Source organism: Hemiscyllium ocellatum, chromosome X (assembly GCF_020745735.1).
Source record: "Hemiscyllium ocellatum isolate sHemOce1 chromosome X, sHemOce1.pat.X.cur, whole genome shotgun sequence".
NCBI classification, from domain to species: domain Eukaryota; kingdom Metazoa; phylum Chordata; class Chondrichthyes; order Orectolobiformes; family Hemiscylliidae; genus Hemiscyllium; species Hemiscyllium ocellatum.
This window is the reverse complement of record NC_083453.1, coordinates 9,035,896-9,052,310: the sequence shown is the minus strand read 5'-3', so window position 1 is coordinate 9,052,310 and position 16,415 is coordinate 9,035,896. Positions and strand designations below refer to the sequence as shown.

Here is a 16,415-nt window from a genome sequence, read left to right as displayed (position 1 = left end):
CTTGGTAAGGTAAAGTGGCTGCTCATTGATGCTTGAGATTTCTGTATTCCTACATGTTCTGACATAGGCATTTCATGTTCTAATCGCAATGTTTCCTTAGGATATTTGAGCAGTACAATTGTCTTATGGAGCAATTATCCATTCTTCATCAATAGCTCCTGTGTACCTGAATATAGTTATGAGTTTAGCAGCAGCATTTGAAGAGAAAAGGGTCATCATATCATTTTACCAACACCCTTTATATCTCTCGTCAAGCATATTCATCTCTGCTGCGTTACCAGGAGTGTTTACCTCTAAGATCATTGTTGTAGTTAAAACAATAACAATAAGATCCATGGTATTTTCCTTTTGAGTTCCTTTAATGGATGCACTCTCGTGAACCTGACTCACTCCCATGGGTTTCCACAATTCTGAAAGAAGGTGTCTCATTTTCTTACGCTGGACACAATTAGGTCTTCAACTTTTACTTCCAGGCCTCTGTACCTTCCTTTCTCATCTGGGGTGAGGAGGGATTGTAGGCCATTCCCAGGTGTCCGTCATTTTACCCTTGTTACTTGCCTTCCTTTCACGTTCCCATCCTCGATCCTTCTCAAGTTTCTGGGTAACAGAAAAAATGCTTAGTTTTATGGATCAGCCCTTTAATTGTCAGCCATTATTGGTGTCGGTCCAGCAATTGCAATCTTCTGGCTTTCAATGTGGGTTCTAATTATAAAAGGTGGTGAATTTTTAAATTAATCTAGGAGAATGATTTCTCTGAGAACTTCATATATCGTATTTACTCCTCATGCCTGTATTCTGTCTCCCCACCCCATCCTGTCAAAGTTACTTTGCCTTACCCTTTCAAATTCAGTGTCAACTTCCCAAGCTGCTTCCTTAAATTTCTGAACTTTGCCTGCATGGTTCAGGAACTAACTCATACTCCCCAGAATAGCCCTTTTTACCATATCATGCTTCTTTAGAATCCTAATCTGACAATAATGCATAAATTTCATGTGCTCTGTCTTTCACCTTGCTTTGCATGTGTAATGTCCAGACTTGCTTTGGCCACTTAATTTATTCTGCTATTTTCGCAAAAGACATAAACAATGTCTTCCCATCCCTTTCCTCAACTTTTGGTAGAGCCAATACAAGCTTGAGCATTTCCCTCCAAAGAATTTCAATTATGACAAATTTTCCCATCACAGCTTGCTTTGGCATTTTAATCTTTTTAAACTGCATTCTTTTAAGCCAGTATTCCCTATTTCTCTCCTCTTTTTCCCTTTCTCTCTGAAATTCAGGTTTAAGTTGTCTCATCTCCAACTTTTGCTTTTTAATTTCCTTTTGCACTCTTTGATTCCAAAGCACTTTCTATTTTGAGCTGTGTTTTTATCTCGTATTCTAGCTGTGATTGAATCCTTGCTAACTCTAATGACTCACCACTTTTTGTACCTAAATACTCTTGTATTTCCGTCAATCCCAGATGCTTTGCCAATATTTCAGTTATCACCAGCAGCAAATTCCACCTCTAATTGATTTGCCAATTCTAGCTGTCTGACTTTTGTTATATTCTGTAACTCCATCAAAGATACCTGTTCCAACTGCAAGATGGTTTATCTGCTTCTAATACTGTCATACTCAGTGGGAGAAACCTGTTATCTATTATTCTCTGGCACTTATACTAACTCTAAATCCAATCTTATGTTGTCCTCGTTGAAATGAACCCAGATATTCAACCCTCAAACCTTTGTCACAACTTCACTAGGAATTGTGCACCGATAATTGTACAATACCATTTTGTGATGGCTGTTCCACAAGCCATCACAGAATGTGTAAATGTTATTATCTCTAAAATGGAGGTTCAATCCATACCATTCTGATTTGGAGACAAGTGGTGCCATTCGCTAACAACAATGTATGGTGCAGCTCAGTTTAAAATTGGTTTTTAAAATTATATTGATGTAAATATATCCCAGAGGAAAACTGCAACTAGTTATTAATCAGTGATGGCTGTTGCCTACTGATTTAGTATATTGTAAAAGGACGTGTGAATATTTTAAAATAAGTATGCTTTGCAAGAGACAAAGCATGAACTTAACCTTGATGTTTGTATTATTCCAATAAACATGTTTGGGTATCCATTCCAGGTTTTTGCTGTCTCGCACACACTTAATCATTTTCGCATCCTGAAGATGTCCAATAGTAATAACACTCAAGAAACGTTGGAAATCATGAAGGAATCTGAGAAGAAATTGGTGGAAGAATCTTTAATTAAAAATAAATCTGCATTCAGAACATCCAGCAAAGAGGAGGTGGAAAAAGATGGTGAAGACCCAAATGCGCAGCTGGATTTCCAGGTGAGAAGCTTGGGGCTAAGCGAAATAATCATGGTATTTGTGTCTATTCTGTTCCCTTAAGCTGCTTTGATAAAAATCCTTTGTGGCTTTCATAATATGTAGTGTATAGCCCTTATGAACACTTCTGTCGCTGAATGACCAGGTAGAGTCAGAAAAATATCCTGATGATGCAGTGAGTTAACGTTGTAATTTCCCCTCTGGGTCAGGCTTATACGAATGGGCAAGTACCTTTGTGCCTTCTGGCGGTAGGACTGTTTGATGAAATGAGTATGAATTTGCTTAACAGACACTACTGACAACGGACCCATAGTGAAAAAGCTCAGTGTAAAATTGTCATTCTTAATCAGAGGTGCCTCAAGAAATAAATTAAGTCATATTGTAATAGCAGAATGGAGTGAGGATTACTCTGCACCTAACCTGTGGCACATATGACCTCGGAGTGCTTGTTGTTGAGCATGAGTTATGAATACAAAAGTTATGAATGTTATTTATTCCGTAACACTCGTTTTAATCCTCGAAAGTTTTTCTACCTGGCATTGTCTGTTTGAATCTAGGTTTGGTGATGTAGGGGTATATACAGCGGGGTTAAAGTTCTTCTAAGTTGCACTTGGTTTTAGCCAAATCAGTGAAGAAGATCAGAGAGTCATCGATTTAATACAGCACAGAAGGAAGTTTTTCGGTCCATTGTGTCCATGCTGGCGCTCTCAAGGAGCAATTCACCTAGTGCCATTCTCCACCTTTTCCCTGCAGACCTACGAATGTTCCTTTTCAGTTAATGACCCAATTCATCTCGAAAACCTCAATTGGTCCCCAACCTCAGGAAGTATATTCCAGATCCTAACCACCTGCTGCCTGAAAAAGGTTTCTCCTCCTGTCTCTGTTGCTTTCTCTGCTTCACTTTCCAACAATGGGAACAGTTTCTCCCAATTTCAAGTCTAAATTACATCTAGTAGAAATCAAATTTCTGTTGTGATTTACACTGTTTTCAAACGTATTTGTACTGGAAACTTGCACTACCACAAAACTATCTCTTTTCAGATTGTGTTAATCGTTGATCAGTTTCTGTTAATCGCACCCAGTGCAGCCTTTATAACAAAGCTCTTAAATGAAGCTGTTTGCTTCAGATTTGAAAACACTTCTCATTGCCTCTTAAATGTTCTTAAATATTCTTAAATATTTAATAAACTAACCAGTGTATTCTTATTGAAAAGTACTATTTACTAGTTTAAAAGTAACCTTCGGTTGCATAAAATCAAGTTACAGATGGTGGACTGGGAACTTGGATTAAATACATTTTTTGCAATTGAATCCATTTTCAACTGCATTAATGAAACAGTGCCACGGTCCCCTTCTTGAATATATTTAGGATGCTTTTTAAATTCAAGTGCGGGGGGAACTACCTATTATATTCTATAATATTACTTTATTGTGTTGGTTTATGGTCATAGAAATGTACACTACGGAAACTGACCTTTCAGTCCAAGTCATCCATGCTGACCAGCTATCCTAAACTGGAATGATCTACTGTTAATTCATAAACTGGTTGATTTTATGCTCATGTTCACGATTATGTAAATAACAGCGAAACGTGACCCATCTCTCGAGAAAACTGACAGTTTCTCAAAGTGGAAGCTGTACCCTAGTAGCACTTTTAGGACAGTAATAAACAAATCCTGAATGTGGTGAATAGTACTTCATGCAATATTGCATGTGTTTTGAAATACAAAACAAATTTAGTTTTTGACATATTTTTATCTCCTTCATTAGATGTTGTTTTCATTCTGCATTACGTTCCCCTGCAGACAGGATGAGTAGGCCCCAGCCAAGGGCAGTCTATCAGCTGTATGAAAGTAGAGACCTGGCTCAATGATCCTGACCCACAGATATTTATCGGAATGCTCACTTTTGTACTATGAAACAGAATGGTCATAGTTGAGGTAGAGAGCAGAAACGCAGTTCTTGATACTGAGCTTTTACCATTGATAAACCTAACAAGAATGTCCTAATTTGCTAACATGGTTTCTATTTCATTGCAGCGAAGAACACAAAACCATGGGCACTCGAGGAAGCGATCCAAGGTCAGAATGTGCTCAAAATGAATAGAAAAATTCGATCAATCTAGGCTTCATTGAGTTGGGCACTCACAAAGTTCCGTGTTCTTAAAAATCTGAATTGCAGCTTTCTGGAAATTAGTGCATATTGACAGTTTCATTTTGGTGGGTGGGCAAGATACAATTTTATAGGAGTAGGCTGCAGTGGTTCAAAAAGGAAACTCATCGTCAACTTCTTCAGGGCAATTTATATTGGGCAATAAATGCTGACCTAGCCAGGGTTATCCATCTCCTGTGAGTGAACTTGTCAAAAAAAAATTTCTTCAGTATTAGATGTTTCATAGGGTATACTGCACGTTCAGTCCATTCTTGCATTTGTGTTCTGATTAAGCCTTCTCCCATCATTCCTCATGTCACTCTCCCATTATCACTTTCTATTCCTTTCTCCCTCATCTGCTTATCTAGTAGCTTCCCCTCTAGTGGATCTGTACTATACGCTTTAGCCACTCCCTGTGTGAGTGAGTTCCACGTTTTGTCACTTTTTGGGGTGCAGAAGTTTCTCTTTAATTCCCTATTAGATTTCTTGGTGACTACCCAGGCTTGCCTGTATTTTAGTTATGTTCCTGTAGGAAAATGTCGAGTGCACACCTTGTGTGTTTTTTTTCTCATTGCTGTGTTGACTTCTGGCATAGCGACTGGTGTATAACAGGGGAAAGCCACAGTGGCCAGGTTTCTAGCACTGAGATTGGCTCTGAAGGGAAAGGAGAAGTATAGGAGAGGGATAGTGATGGGAGATTCAATTGTGAGAGGACGAGACAGGAGATTCTGTGGTCACATGAACGAGACTCCTGCATGGTATGTTGCCTCTCGAGTGCCAGGGTCAGGGATATCTCTGATCGAGTCTAAAGGGGAGCAGCCAGAAGTCGTGGTGTGTATTGGTACCAATGACGTAGCTAGGAAAAGGGATGAGGGCCTGGGATGAGAATATAGGGAGTTAGGTTGGAAGCTAGAAAGCAAGATGAGCAGTGTAGTAATCTCAGGGTTGCTAATGGTGCCATGTGCTAATGAAGCAAGGACTAGTGAACTAGTGCAAATGAACACGTGACTGCAGGGCTGGTGTAGGAGGGAGGGCTTCAGATATGTGGATCATTAGGATACTTTCTGGGGAAGGTGGGACCTGTAAAAGGAGGACAGGTTGCCCCTGAACTGGACGGATACCAACATCCTGGATGGGAGATTTGCTAGAGCTCTTCAGGAGGCTTTCAACTGGATTGTCAGGGGAGTAGGAGCCTGAGCTACAGATCAGATAATAGAGTAGGTAGTGAACAGGTGTGCAGTGAGTCTGAGAGGAGGGATAGGCACTTGATAGGGCAAAGTTGCAGTCAGTGTGATGGGTTGAAGTGTGTCTATAATTTAATGCAAGAAGTAACAGGAATAAGCGTGATGAAGTTGGAGTATGAATCAGTACTTGGAGCTATGATGTTGTGACATTACGGAGAGTTGGATATCACAGGGGCAGGAATGGTTGCTGGATATTCCGGGGTTTAGATGTTTCAAAAGGAATGGGGCGGATTGAGAAGCAGGGGTAAAAGAGGTGGAGGAGTGGCATTGCTAATCGGGGATGGTATGACAGCTGTAGAAAAGGAGGTCATCGAGGAGGGTTTGTCTATTGAGTCATTATGGGTGGAAGTCAGAAACAGGAAAGGAGCAGTCACTTTATTGGGAGGTTTCCATGGACCAGCTAATAGCAACAGAGACACAGGAGCAGATTGGGAGGCAGAGTTTGGAAAAATGCAAAAGTTGACAGGGTTGTTGTCATGGGTGACTTTAACTTCCCGAATATTGATTGGAACCTCCTTAGTTCAAATAGTTTGGATGGAGCAGTTTTTGGCAGGTGTGTCCAGGAAGGGTACCTGAGGCCATATTGGATTTGGTGCTTGGCAATGAACCGTGTCAGATCTCTCTGCGGGAGAGCATTTCAGTGATAGTGATCACAAGTCCCTGACCTTTACTATCGTCATGGAGAGGGATAGGAACAGATGGTATGGGAAAGTATTTAATTGGGAGAGGGAGAATTACAGCATTATTAGGCAGGAACAGGGGCGTCTAAATTGGGAACAGTTATTCTCAAGGAAATGCACAACAGAAATGTGAAGGTTGTTTAGGGAGCACTTGCTGCCAGTGCTGGATAGGTTTTGTCCCACTGAGGAAAGGAAGGGATGGTAGGGTGAAGGAACCTTGGGTGACCAGGGATGTGGAATATCTAGTCAAGAGGAAGAAGGAAGCTTACTTAAGGTTGAGGGAGCAAGGATCAGATAGGGCTTTACAGTGTTTCAAGATAGCCAGTAAAGAACTGAAGAATGGACTTAGAAGAGCTAGAAGGGAGCATGAAAAAGCCTTGGCAGGTAGGATTCAGGAAAACCCTAAGGCATTCTACACTTATGTGAGGAATAAGAGGGTGGCCAGAGTGAGGGGAGGGCCAATCAGGGATAATGGAGGGGACTTGCACCTGGAGTTGGAGGAAGTAGGGGAGGTCCTTAGTGAATACTTTGCTTCAGTATCCACAAGTGAGAGGGACCTTGTTGTTTGTGAAGACAGTGTGAAACAGGCTGACATGCTTGAACAGGTTAATATTAAGGAGGATGTGTTGAAAATTCTGACAGTCGTAAGGATAGATAACCCCCTGGGCCAGACGGGATATACTCACGCTTACCATAGGAAGCGAGGGAAGAGATTGCTGCGCCTTTGGCAATGTTTTTTGCACCCTCATTGTCCACTGGAGTTGTGCCGTATGATTGGAGGGTGGCAAATATTATTCCCTTGTTCAAGAAAGGGAAGAAGGATAATCCTAAGAATTACAGACCAGACAGTCATATATCAGCGGTGGGCAAAGTATTGGAGAGGATTCTGAGAGACAGGATTTATGATTATTAGGAAAACCACAGTTTGATTCGAGAGAGTCAGCATGGCTTTGTGAGGGACAGGCCATGCCTTCCAAACCTTATTGAATTCTTTGAGGATGTGACAAAATACATTGAAGATAGGGCAGTGGATGTGGTGTATATGGAGTTTGGTTAGCTGATTCAAAGTAAGAAGGCATAAGATACGGAATTGGCTGGCCCATTGAAGACAGAGGGTGGTGGTAGATGGAAAGTATTCAGCCTGGAGCTCGGTGACCAGTTGTGCTCTGCAGGGATCGGTTCTGGGATCTTTGCTCTTTGTGATTTTTATAAATGACTTGGATGAGGAAGTGGAAGGGTGGGTTAGTAAGTTTGCTGATGTAACAAAGGTTGGTGGATTTGTGGATAGTGTGGAGGGCTGTTGTAGGTTGCAATGGGACATTGACAGGATGCAGAACTGGGCTGGTAAGAGGCAGGTGGAATTCAACCTGGAAAAGCGTGAAGTGATTCACTTTGGAAGGTTGAACTTGAATGCATAATACACGGTTAAAGACAGGATTCTTGGCAGTGTGGAGGAACAGAGGGGTCTGTGTCCATAGATCCCTCAAAGTTGCCACCCAAGTTGTTCGGGTTGTTAAGAAGGCATATGGTGTGTTGGCCTTCATTAGCAGGGGGATTAAATTTCAGAGCTGTGAGGTTATGCCCTGGTTAGACCACATTTGGAAGATTGTGTTCAGTTATGGTCACCTCAATATGATAAGGATGTGGAAGCTTTAGAGAGGGTGCAGAGGGGATTTACCAGGATGCTGCCTGGACTGGAGGGCATGTCTTATGTAGAAAGGTTGAAGGAGCGAGGGCTTTTCTCATTGGAGTGAAGAAGGATGAGAGGTGACTTGAAAGAGGCGTACAAGATGATGAGAGGCATCGATAGAGTGGATAGTCAGAGACTTTTTCCCAGGGCACAAATGGCTATCACATGGGGGTATAATTTTCAGATGATTCGAGGAAGGTTTTGGGGAGATGTTAGAGGTAGGTTCTTTACGCAGTGTGTGGTGGGTGCATGGAATGCACTGCCAGCGGTGGTACTAGAGTCAGAGACTTGAGGGACCTTTAAGTGACCTTAGGATAAGCAGTGGGAGATAGTACTATGAAGGGTGTGTAGGTTAGTCTTGGATAAAAGGTCAGCACAACATGTGCTGTTCTCTGTTCTGTGTTCTGTGTTCTTTATTGTACACAGTTTGTTTCACTACCTGACCAGACTTGCATAATCCAAATAATAAGTGACACCACCCCCACCCCCAATTCTTCCTCAGAAAAATGTTCTACTTCATATTTAACTGTTAGACCATGTTAGAAGTTCAAGTCATTAATGTAAGCTGTGACTAGCAGTGACTAGCCCTAATCCATAAGGAACACCATATTTTGCCTTCTGTCACTCTGAATGACTATCCTTAACTCCGGGTTTCTGCTTTCTGTCTTGAAACCAGCTTGCAACCTATTATGCCCTACTCTCCATTTGAGTTTATTCATTCGCCTTTTGAGGGACACTTTATTGAAGGCCTTTGGGAAATCCTGCTTTACCATTGTCTACTCTCCATTACCACCTCAAAAGGTTCAGGAATATTGGACAAGCAAGACTTTTCCTTTTGAACTTAATGTTATCTGTTCATCGTTATATTTATTTCTAGATGTTCCTTTATTCTCCCTTTTAGTAAGGATTCCATTATTTTTCCGAATAAAAAAACTGAAAGAACCATGGGTGCTGTAAATCAGCAGCAATAACAGAAATTGCTGGAAAAGCTCAGCAGGTCTGGCAACATCTGTGGAGAGAAATCAGAGTTAACATTTCAGGTTCCTCAGCTTTTAAGGAAGGGTCACTGGACCATAAGCATTAACTCTGATTTCTCTCTACAGATGCTGGCAGACCTGTCCATTGTTTTTCCTATTTACTGACGTTAAACTGACTGGTCTGTAATTCCCTGAGCATGTGCTGTCCCATTCTTAAGTACCTTCCATCCCTCTGACACTGAAAGTTTTCTGAAGTTATCATTTTAATCAGAGGAGTCGTACTTCCAATATCTGTCCTGTGGATTCTGTTTAAATATGGGCAATGTTTGCTGATACTGGCAACTACGAGCAACCATGCATTGTGTTCATCTAGGAATGCCTTCTATATATGGATTCAATCCATTTGTACCAGGGTTTTATTCCAGTCTGAATACATTTGGATCATCCAGTACATCCTTGTTTTTAAATTCAGTGGTGTGCTTACTTGTACCCTGCCACACTCGTCATGATCTAATTCTCATCACTTTTTTTACTTTTATGTGTCTGTAAAGTCTTTATTATTTTACTTTATATTCTTTGATAATTTAATTTCACATTTCACTTTGCCTTTTTAAATTGTTTGCATCTTAATTTTTTTTTTCCTCATCCCTTCATTTTGGTCTCTTACCCTGCACTCTATGTGGACTTCATATATGCCCTTTTTGAAGCCTCAGTTGACTGCTTTCTTTCTTCATTCATGGAATTCCTCTAGTGTTTAGTTTCTTTCAGCAGATTATAATGTTGCTGCTCTCTGTTAAACACCGATCTGGCTGATCCTATTGCTGATTTACATTGTTGTTTGCCATTTAATTTTCACAAGTCCTTCAAATACAGCTTTTTTCCACCCTGTTGACTTAGTTTTTGTCTTAGTTATTATCCTCTTTATGATCATCTTAAAAGTGTCACTGCTGCCTGTATGTTCTCCTACTTTTACATCTGCTTTAATTAATTTCCCAATACTAGGTCCAGCTGTGAATCTGCCCCTGTTGGGTTTTCTAGGTTAGAAAGGAATCCTGTACACCTTTACAAGTTAATTTTCTTACCCCCTTTACCGATCTCTTCTGTCTAATTCACATCAGTGTAATTGAAATCTCACTCAATTTCTTTTTTTTAAAATAAATTTATACCTCTCCCTTCTGCTATCAGTTGGTCTATGGACTACAACTATAACTGTGATTGATCCATGATTATCTTGCATCTCTAGCCATATGGTTTCTGTTTTTGGCTTCATGATAGCTACATCTCTGTTTTTACTACTCCTATTATACTGTTCCTAATAAGTACAGCTATTCCACTTATCCCTCTCTTTCCTAAATATGCTATAACTTGCAATGTTTAATTCCTAGTTCTGAGTTTTCTGCAGCCGTGTCTCCGTATTCCTTCTGCCTCGAATTCCCCTGCTTTATTATAGATACTCTGCACATTGCTGTTCAGACATTTAACTCCTTTTAATAGGATTTCCTCTCATTTTATGTTTAGGCGTCTTCTTAGGTCCCCATTTTCTCAATGTATTAATTGCCATGCAATCAGTGTGTGCTGTTATGTTATTCTTGTATCTTAGATCTTAATTCCTGATGCTTTTCAGCAGGACCTCCTCCCTATCATTTGTTTCACAACAATTGGACTTGCACTTTCCCTTTCTAAGTTCCTATGTGGCTGTCATGAGAGAGGTTTCACTGTGGTAGCAGGTAGGCAGCACCCTTTCAAGGTTCTCTTTCTTGCATTTGTAGGATGCTGTGTGTCCTCAAAACTGTAGGTTATAGAGTTACCCTCCAATTATTGGTACACTTCTAACTTCTATTTAACTGTTTCCCTGTTCTTCCCCGAAAGTATTCTGAGCCCCAGTTCCTTGGGTTGCATGGTGGCTGTCCTCCCTAAGTTCACAAGAAAGAGTATGTTGTTCTTGTTGGACCAAGCCAATGTTTTCAGGGCTGTCTTATTCATCTCTACCTAAAGCCACACCATCCAGATTCCTGTCAGTTATACCCACCTTGTTCTGAAATGTAAACAGAAAATGCTGGATCTACTCAGCAGATGAGGCAGTGCCAGTAGAAAGGGAAGCAGAGTTAATGTTTCAGCTAGATGAGCCATCTGATGAAGTGTCATCATTGACCTAAAGTATTCACTCACTCTGTCCACAGATGTTCCCTGACCTACTAAGTATCCAGCATTTTTTTGTTTTTATTTCAAATTTTGAGCATCTAGGTTTTGTATCTCTGTCCTGAAGCTATGTATTCCCTTGATTGAATTCTGGACAAAATAATGCAGAAACTCTTCCCCTACCCACATGTGCCCATTTCTTTCCAAGTCAATTTTAGCTGTGAGCTGAAGAGTTTGAAACAGAATATCTTGTGAGTCACGTTTACTAGGGGCAGTTTTGCAGCTTACTCAGTAAGGCAGTTGGGGGTTATGGGGAAAAGGTATGAAGTGGAGTTGAGGATTATCCGATCAACAATAATTTCATTGAATAGTGGAGCAGACTCGATGGGTCAATTGACCCACTTCTTCTCCTACAACTTCTGATCTATGGTCCAGACACAAGCTGCTCTGTGAGTGGCTGACGGACACGTCAAAGATATTGCCTAAGCCCAATTTTATTTACTTGATTAATAAAATGAATGAAAAAAGGCATTAAAGAGGGAAGGCTGTAGGTTTTTTGAAGTTGGTATCAACCCTGGTACAGTACCAAGAGAGCAAGAAGGTCAAAGAATAATGAAGGGTTGGAGTAGGAAACTGGGAGGGTAGAGATTCTGAGAGTACAGAAATCAAATGAGGTATGAAGGTCGATGAGAGGGTCTAGGAGGGTACAAAGGAGAAACTTATTTTTTGGAAAGGGAAAGAAATGCTGAAATGAACCTGATGCAGAGTGGTCGACAAAGGTGGACATGAATGGTTGGGCAAACTTAAGTTGCATAGGCCTGGTTACACAGCAACCATTAAGATGTGTATATCATGGTAATTGGAAAGCAGAGCAGGCAATAAGAAGGAATCCAGAGTTAAATTCAGGGTCCTGTTTTGTGGTGAAGTTGACAGAAGTAAGGTGGAGTCAGCATGATATACTGACAAAGTATTGTTCAGTAAAGTCCAGAAGCAGTTTGAAGAGTAGAGTATTGGAAAATACACTGATAGAAGGATTTACATGGGAATGAAGATGTCCATAGAATCAGATACAGGTCAGAAAGCTAATGGTGAAGTGCAAGGCACAAAGGTCCAGAAGTGGCAGATAAATAAGTTTGACCCAGGGATTGATGATGAACAGACTAAGTGATGGTCAAAAACCAGTAGAGCCAGCTGGCCATTCGCAGGCTTAGCAAGGAATAGCAGCAATGGGGAAAGGGTTGTAAAGTGATCAGAGTTTATTCTTACCTCTGTCCTAATGAGGTCAAAGTAGAAAGCTTTTTTTCAGCAATACTTGAGTTCTGTAGTACCAAGTGACTAAAGTTTGTGAGAAGATTTGTAGCTCGGGTGCTCGTTGTTGTGGTTCTGTTCGCCGAGCTGGGAATTTGTGTTGCAGACGTTTTGTCCCCTGTCTAGGTGACATCCTCAGTGCTTGGGAGCCTCCTGTGATGTTTCCTCTGGCATTTATAGTAGTTTGTCTCTGCCGCTTCCAGTTGTCAGTTCCAGCTGTCCACTGCAGTGGTCGGTATATTGGGTCCAGGTCGATGTGCTTATTGATTGAATCTGTGGATGAGTGCCATGCCTCTAGGAATTCCCTGGCTATTCTCTGTTTGGCTTGGCCTATAATAGTAGTGTTGTCCCAGTCGAATTCATGTTGCTTGTCATCTGCGTGTGTGGCTACTAAGGATAGCTGGTTGTGTCATTTCATGGCTAGTTGGTGTTCATGGATGCGGATCGTTAGTTGTCATCCTGTTTGTCCTATGTAGTGTTTTGTGCAGTCCTTGCATGGGATTTTGTACACTACATTGGTTTTGCTCGTGCTGGGTATCGGGTCCTTCGTTCTGGTGTTGGTTTGTGTGCTGTTATGAGTCCTAGTGGCCGCAGTAGTCTGGCTGTCAGTTTGGAAATGCTCTTGATGTATGGTAGTGTGGCTAGTCCTTTGGGTTGTGGCATGACCTCGTTCCGTTGTCTTTCCCTTAGGCATCTGTTGATGAAATTGCGGGGGTATCCGTTTTTGGCGAATACATTGTGGACGTGTTGTTCTTCCTCTTTTTGCAGTTCTGGTGTACTGCAGTGTGTTGTGGCCCTTTTGAACATCTTTGGACTCATAGCAGAAGTGGTAATACAAAGATTAGAACAAACAGTCTTACTGCAAATTCAACCCAGACTCTGGGTCAGATATGTGGATGACACCTTTTGTAATCATTAAAAACACAGAAATAGAGAACACACACCGGATCATTAACGTCACACTCGCAGGAATCCGATTCACTCGAGAAGAAGAAAAGGACAACCAACTCCCATTCCTAGACGTGATGGTACAGGAAAGCCACACACAGACCGAGTCCTGAACTACGAAAGCAATCACCCCAACACACACAAAAGAAGTTGCATCAAGACACTGTTCAAAAGGGCCACAACACACTGCAGTAGAACTCACCAGAATGAAGGACCCGATACCCAGCATGAGCCAAACCAATGTAGAGTACAAAATCCCATGCAAGGACTGCACAAAACACTACATAGGACAAACAGGAAGACAGCTAACGGTCCGCATCCATGAACACCAACTAGCCACGAAACGACACGACCAGCTATCCTTAGTAGCCACACACTCAGATGACAAGCAACATGAGTTCGACTGGGACAACACTACTATTATAGGACAAGCCAAACAGAACAGCAAGGGAATTCCTAGAGGCATGGCACTCATCCACAGATTCAATCAATAAGCACATTGACCTGGAACCAATATACCAACCACTGCAGTGGACAGCTGGAACTGACAACCGGAAGGGGCAGGTACAAATCACTGTAAATGCCGGAGGAAAGATCACAGAAGCGCTTCACAGGAGGCTCCCAAGCACTGAGGATGTCACCTAGACAGGGGATGAAACGTCTGCAACACAAATTCCCAGCTCGGCGAACAGAACCACAACACCAATAACTAAAGACAGAAGCGCATCATGAGGAGCCCTGAAAGGAGCTGACAGCTAGGGAGCCATTGTGAACATTATCTGTGTTAGCTGTTGAGAGACATTTGTAAATGACCTGTTAGATTTCATATTAATTCTGGCTCAATGGTTAAGTGCATCGTGTGGTGCTAATACTATACCGAGAACCAAAATTACAGATGAGCTTTTCGGTGTGTTAAAACTCTCTGAAACATCATAATTGCTTAGATAAGGACAGCAGATGCATGGGGGTACACCATCACCTGCAAATTCCCCTTCAAATCATGTCCATTTTTACTTTGAAATGTGTCTCCATCCTTCATTTTCACTTGGTTGAAGTCTTGGAACTATTTACTTAAAAGCAATGTGCATGTATCCATTTTATATCGACTTCAGTGGTCCAGGAAAGTGGTTCACTACTATTTTCTCTAGGGTCATTAGGATTGGCTTATGCTGGTCTTGCCAGTGATGACCACATTCCGTGAATAAAAAAAAAGAGCTATGAGTAGGAGAAAAGCAGCAGCCAGGGTTACCAAAAGCAGGGCATGCCTCAGATTTTCCAGTGTTCTCTCAGTACCTTTGAAAGGATTCTTTTCTTATTCCTTTCAGTCCAATTCCAAGTTAAAATTGGTACGAAGCCTTGCTGTGTGTGAAGAGTCTTCTCACCCGTTCACATGTGATGGTCCTCAGGAAATCCAGGTAAACCTAAAGGAGAAACACCGTTTGAAGGAGGTTGAATGTACAAAGTAGAAGACCCTTCCATGAATCGACTAAAAGGGCAAAATGTTGCACCACTCCCAGATGCAGCGAGCAAAGTGGGTGGGGAATCAAAAATCCGGTTAGCAATTAAATTCTCCGAACTATAAAGGTGGGTCAAGCTTCCTGACAACAAGCATTATGAAGCCTTTTTAATATACATGTGCATGCTCATAAAATGCCAGTTAGCCAGAATTATGATACTCTTGACAACTAAGTTCTCTACAAGCAAGCAATAAATGCCTTCTGATTCCTGGCTATATCAGAGGTGTGCAGCAGGTGAGGAACTGTACCCGCTGAAATTTGCAGTGAACAGCTGCTACGTTGCCCTCTTGGGTTGGAAGGGGGGCAATTGTCTGTGCCATGCTGTGATTGAGAGAAGGTGGCAGTAGTGAGTAAGCTGCATGAGGTGTGAGTGAGAAAGAGAAGGAGGCTTGAGTCTGATGGGCATGGGTAAAGGAGGCTGGAGAATAGTGGAAACATGTCTGGCCAAGGAGGGCAGAAGAGCCAGAATATTTAGCTGCAAGTGTCCATTCTGAGAGCTTGAGTGATGCTGCTGGCTTGCCGGGAATTACTGTGTATCTGGACCTTTGATCTCATAGGGTAATGATGGGGGCATTGACCTGCTGCCTGTTCATACCACAAGGTTCTCCATGATCACATACAAGCTGAAAACACCCTAGTTACACAAGAAAAGCTGACCTGCCCCAGAGGGGAAATGGAGCTCGTTTCTGTGCCCTCTGCTGAAAGTTATAAAATGATATTTCTTCATTCAGCAACTTGTACACACTTCAGGAGTTAATCCAGTCATGATTCTTGGGAGGCAAAGCATGTCCTGACTCGCTGGGCTTTTTTAATCACCAGAAACTTTGCCTGTGGCATGTTGCTTTCATTTAATATAGAAGCCTGACGGAGCACTGGTTTCCTCAGCCAAGTTTTCTGTTCTTTTCAGAACATTGCAATGAATATTCTTCAGATATTTTTGATCAGATTAGTTAATCCAACTTGTTGTGGCTGCAGTGTTAGGCTCCCAGTTCCAGACCTTAATGTTCACATTTTGTTTATCAGTTTGGTGATCGTTGCTGATGCTGGCTGTGCTCACGCTAACACCCTAATTTTTTTGTTCAGCTGACATTAAAGAGATTCAGACAAAGTACAACCTTCATGTGTTTATCATTATTGAAAAAAACGACCCGAACAGAATGACATTACTTTGCAGATCAATGCAGTGTTGATTTCCTATTCTGCCAAAGGCTTTAAGCACTGCATTAACCATGTTAAGCTAATTAATACTGCTAATGGTCTTGGTCGATACGTGCATTGCCTTGTCCATACACACTGGACTGCTGTCATACGGCAGTCGCCTTGGGATTTGGGTCTGTATTTGTCAGGGAGACTTGAATCGAAAGTGATGTATTATGCATAACAAAATTAATTGGAGGAGGAAAATCAAAGAATTACAAGATGAAAGAAAAA

The 16,415-nt window shown here is 41.6% G+C and overlaps 1 protein-coding gene across 6 annotated transcripts in view; it reads left to right on the top strand.

The window, feature by feature from the left end:
- Nucleotides 1-16,415, top strand: part of LOC132805866 (R3H domain-containing protein 2) — a 273,216-nt gene that overhangs the window by 123,207 nt on the left and 133,594 nt on the right. For 4 of the 6 annotated variants that reach the window (XM_060821189.1, XM_060821192.1, XM_060821190.1 and 1 more), the window contains 3 exons: nucleotides 2,124-2,333; nucleotides 4,370-4,411; nucleotides 14,793-14,882. In XM_060821189.1, coding sequence (XP_060677172.1) covers nucleotides 2,169-2,333; nucleotides 4,370-4,411; nucleotides 14,793-14,882 — 297 coding nt within the window. In that variant the 5' untranslated portion in view covers nucleotides 2,124-2,168. The remainder of the gene's footprint in view (nucleotides 1-2,123; nucleotides 2,334-4,369; nucleotides 4,412-14,792; nucleotides 14,883-16,415) is intronic. The other 2 variants (XM_060821191.1, XM_060821193.1) reach the window with 2 other exon arrangements.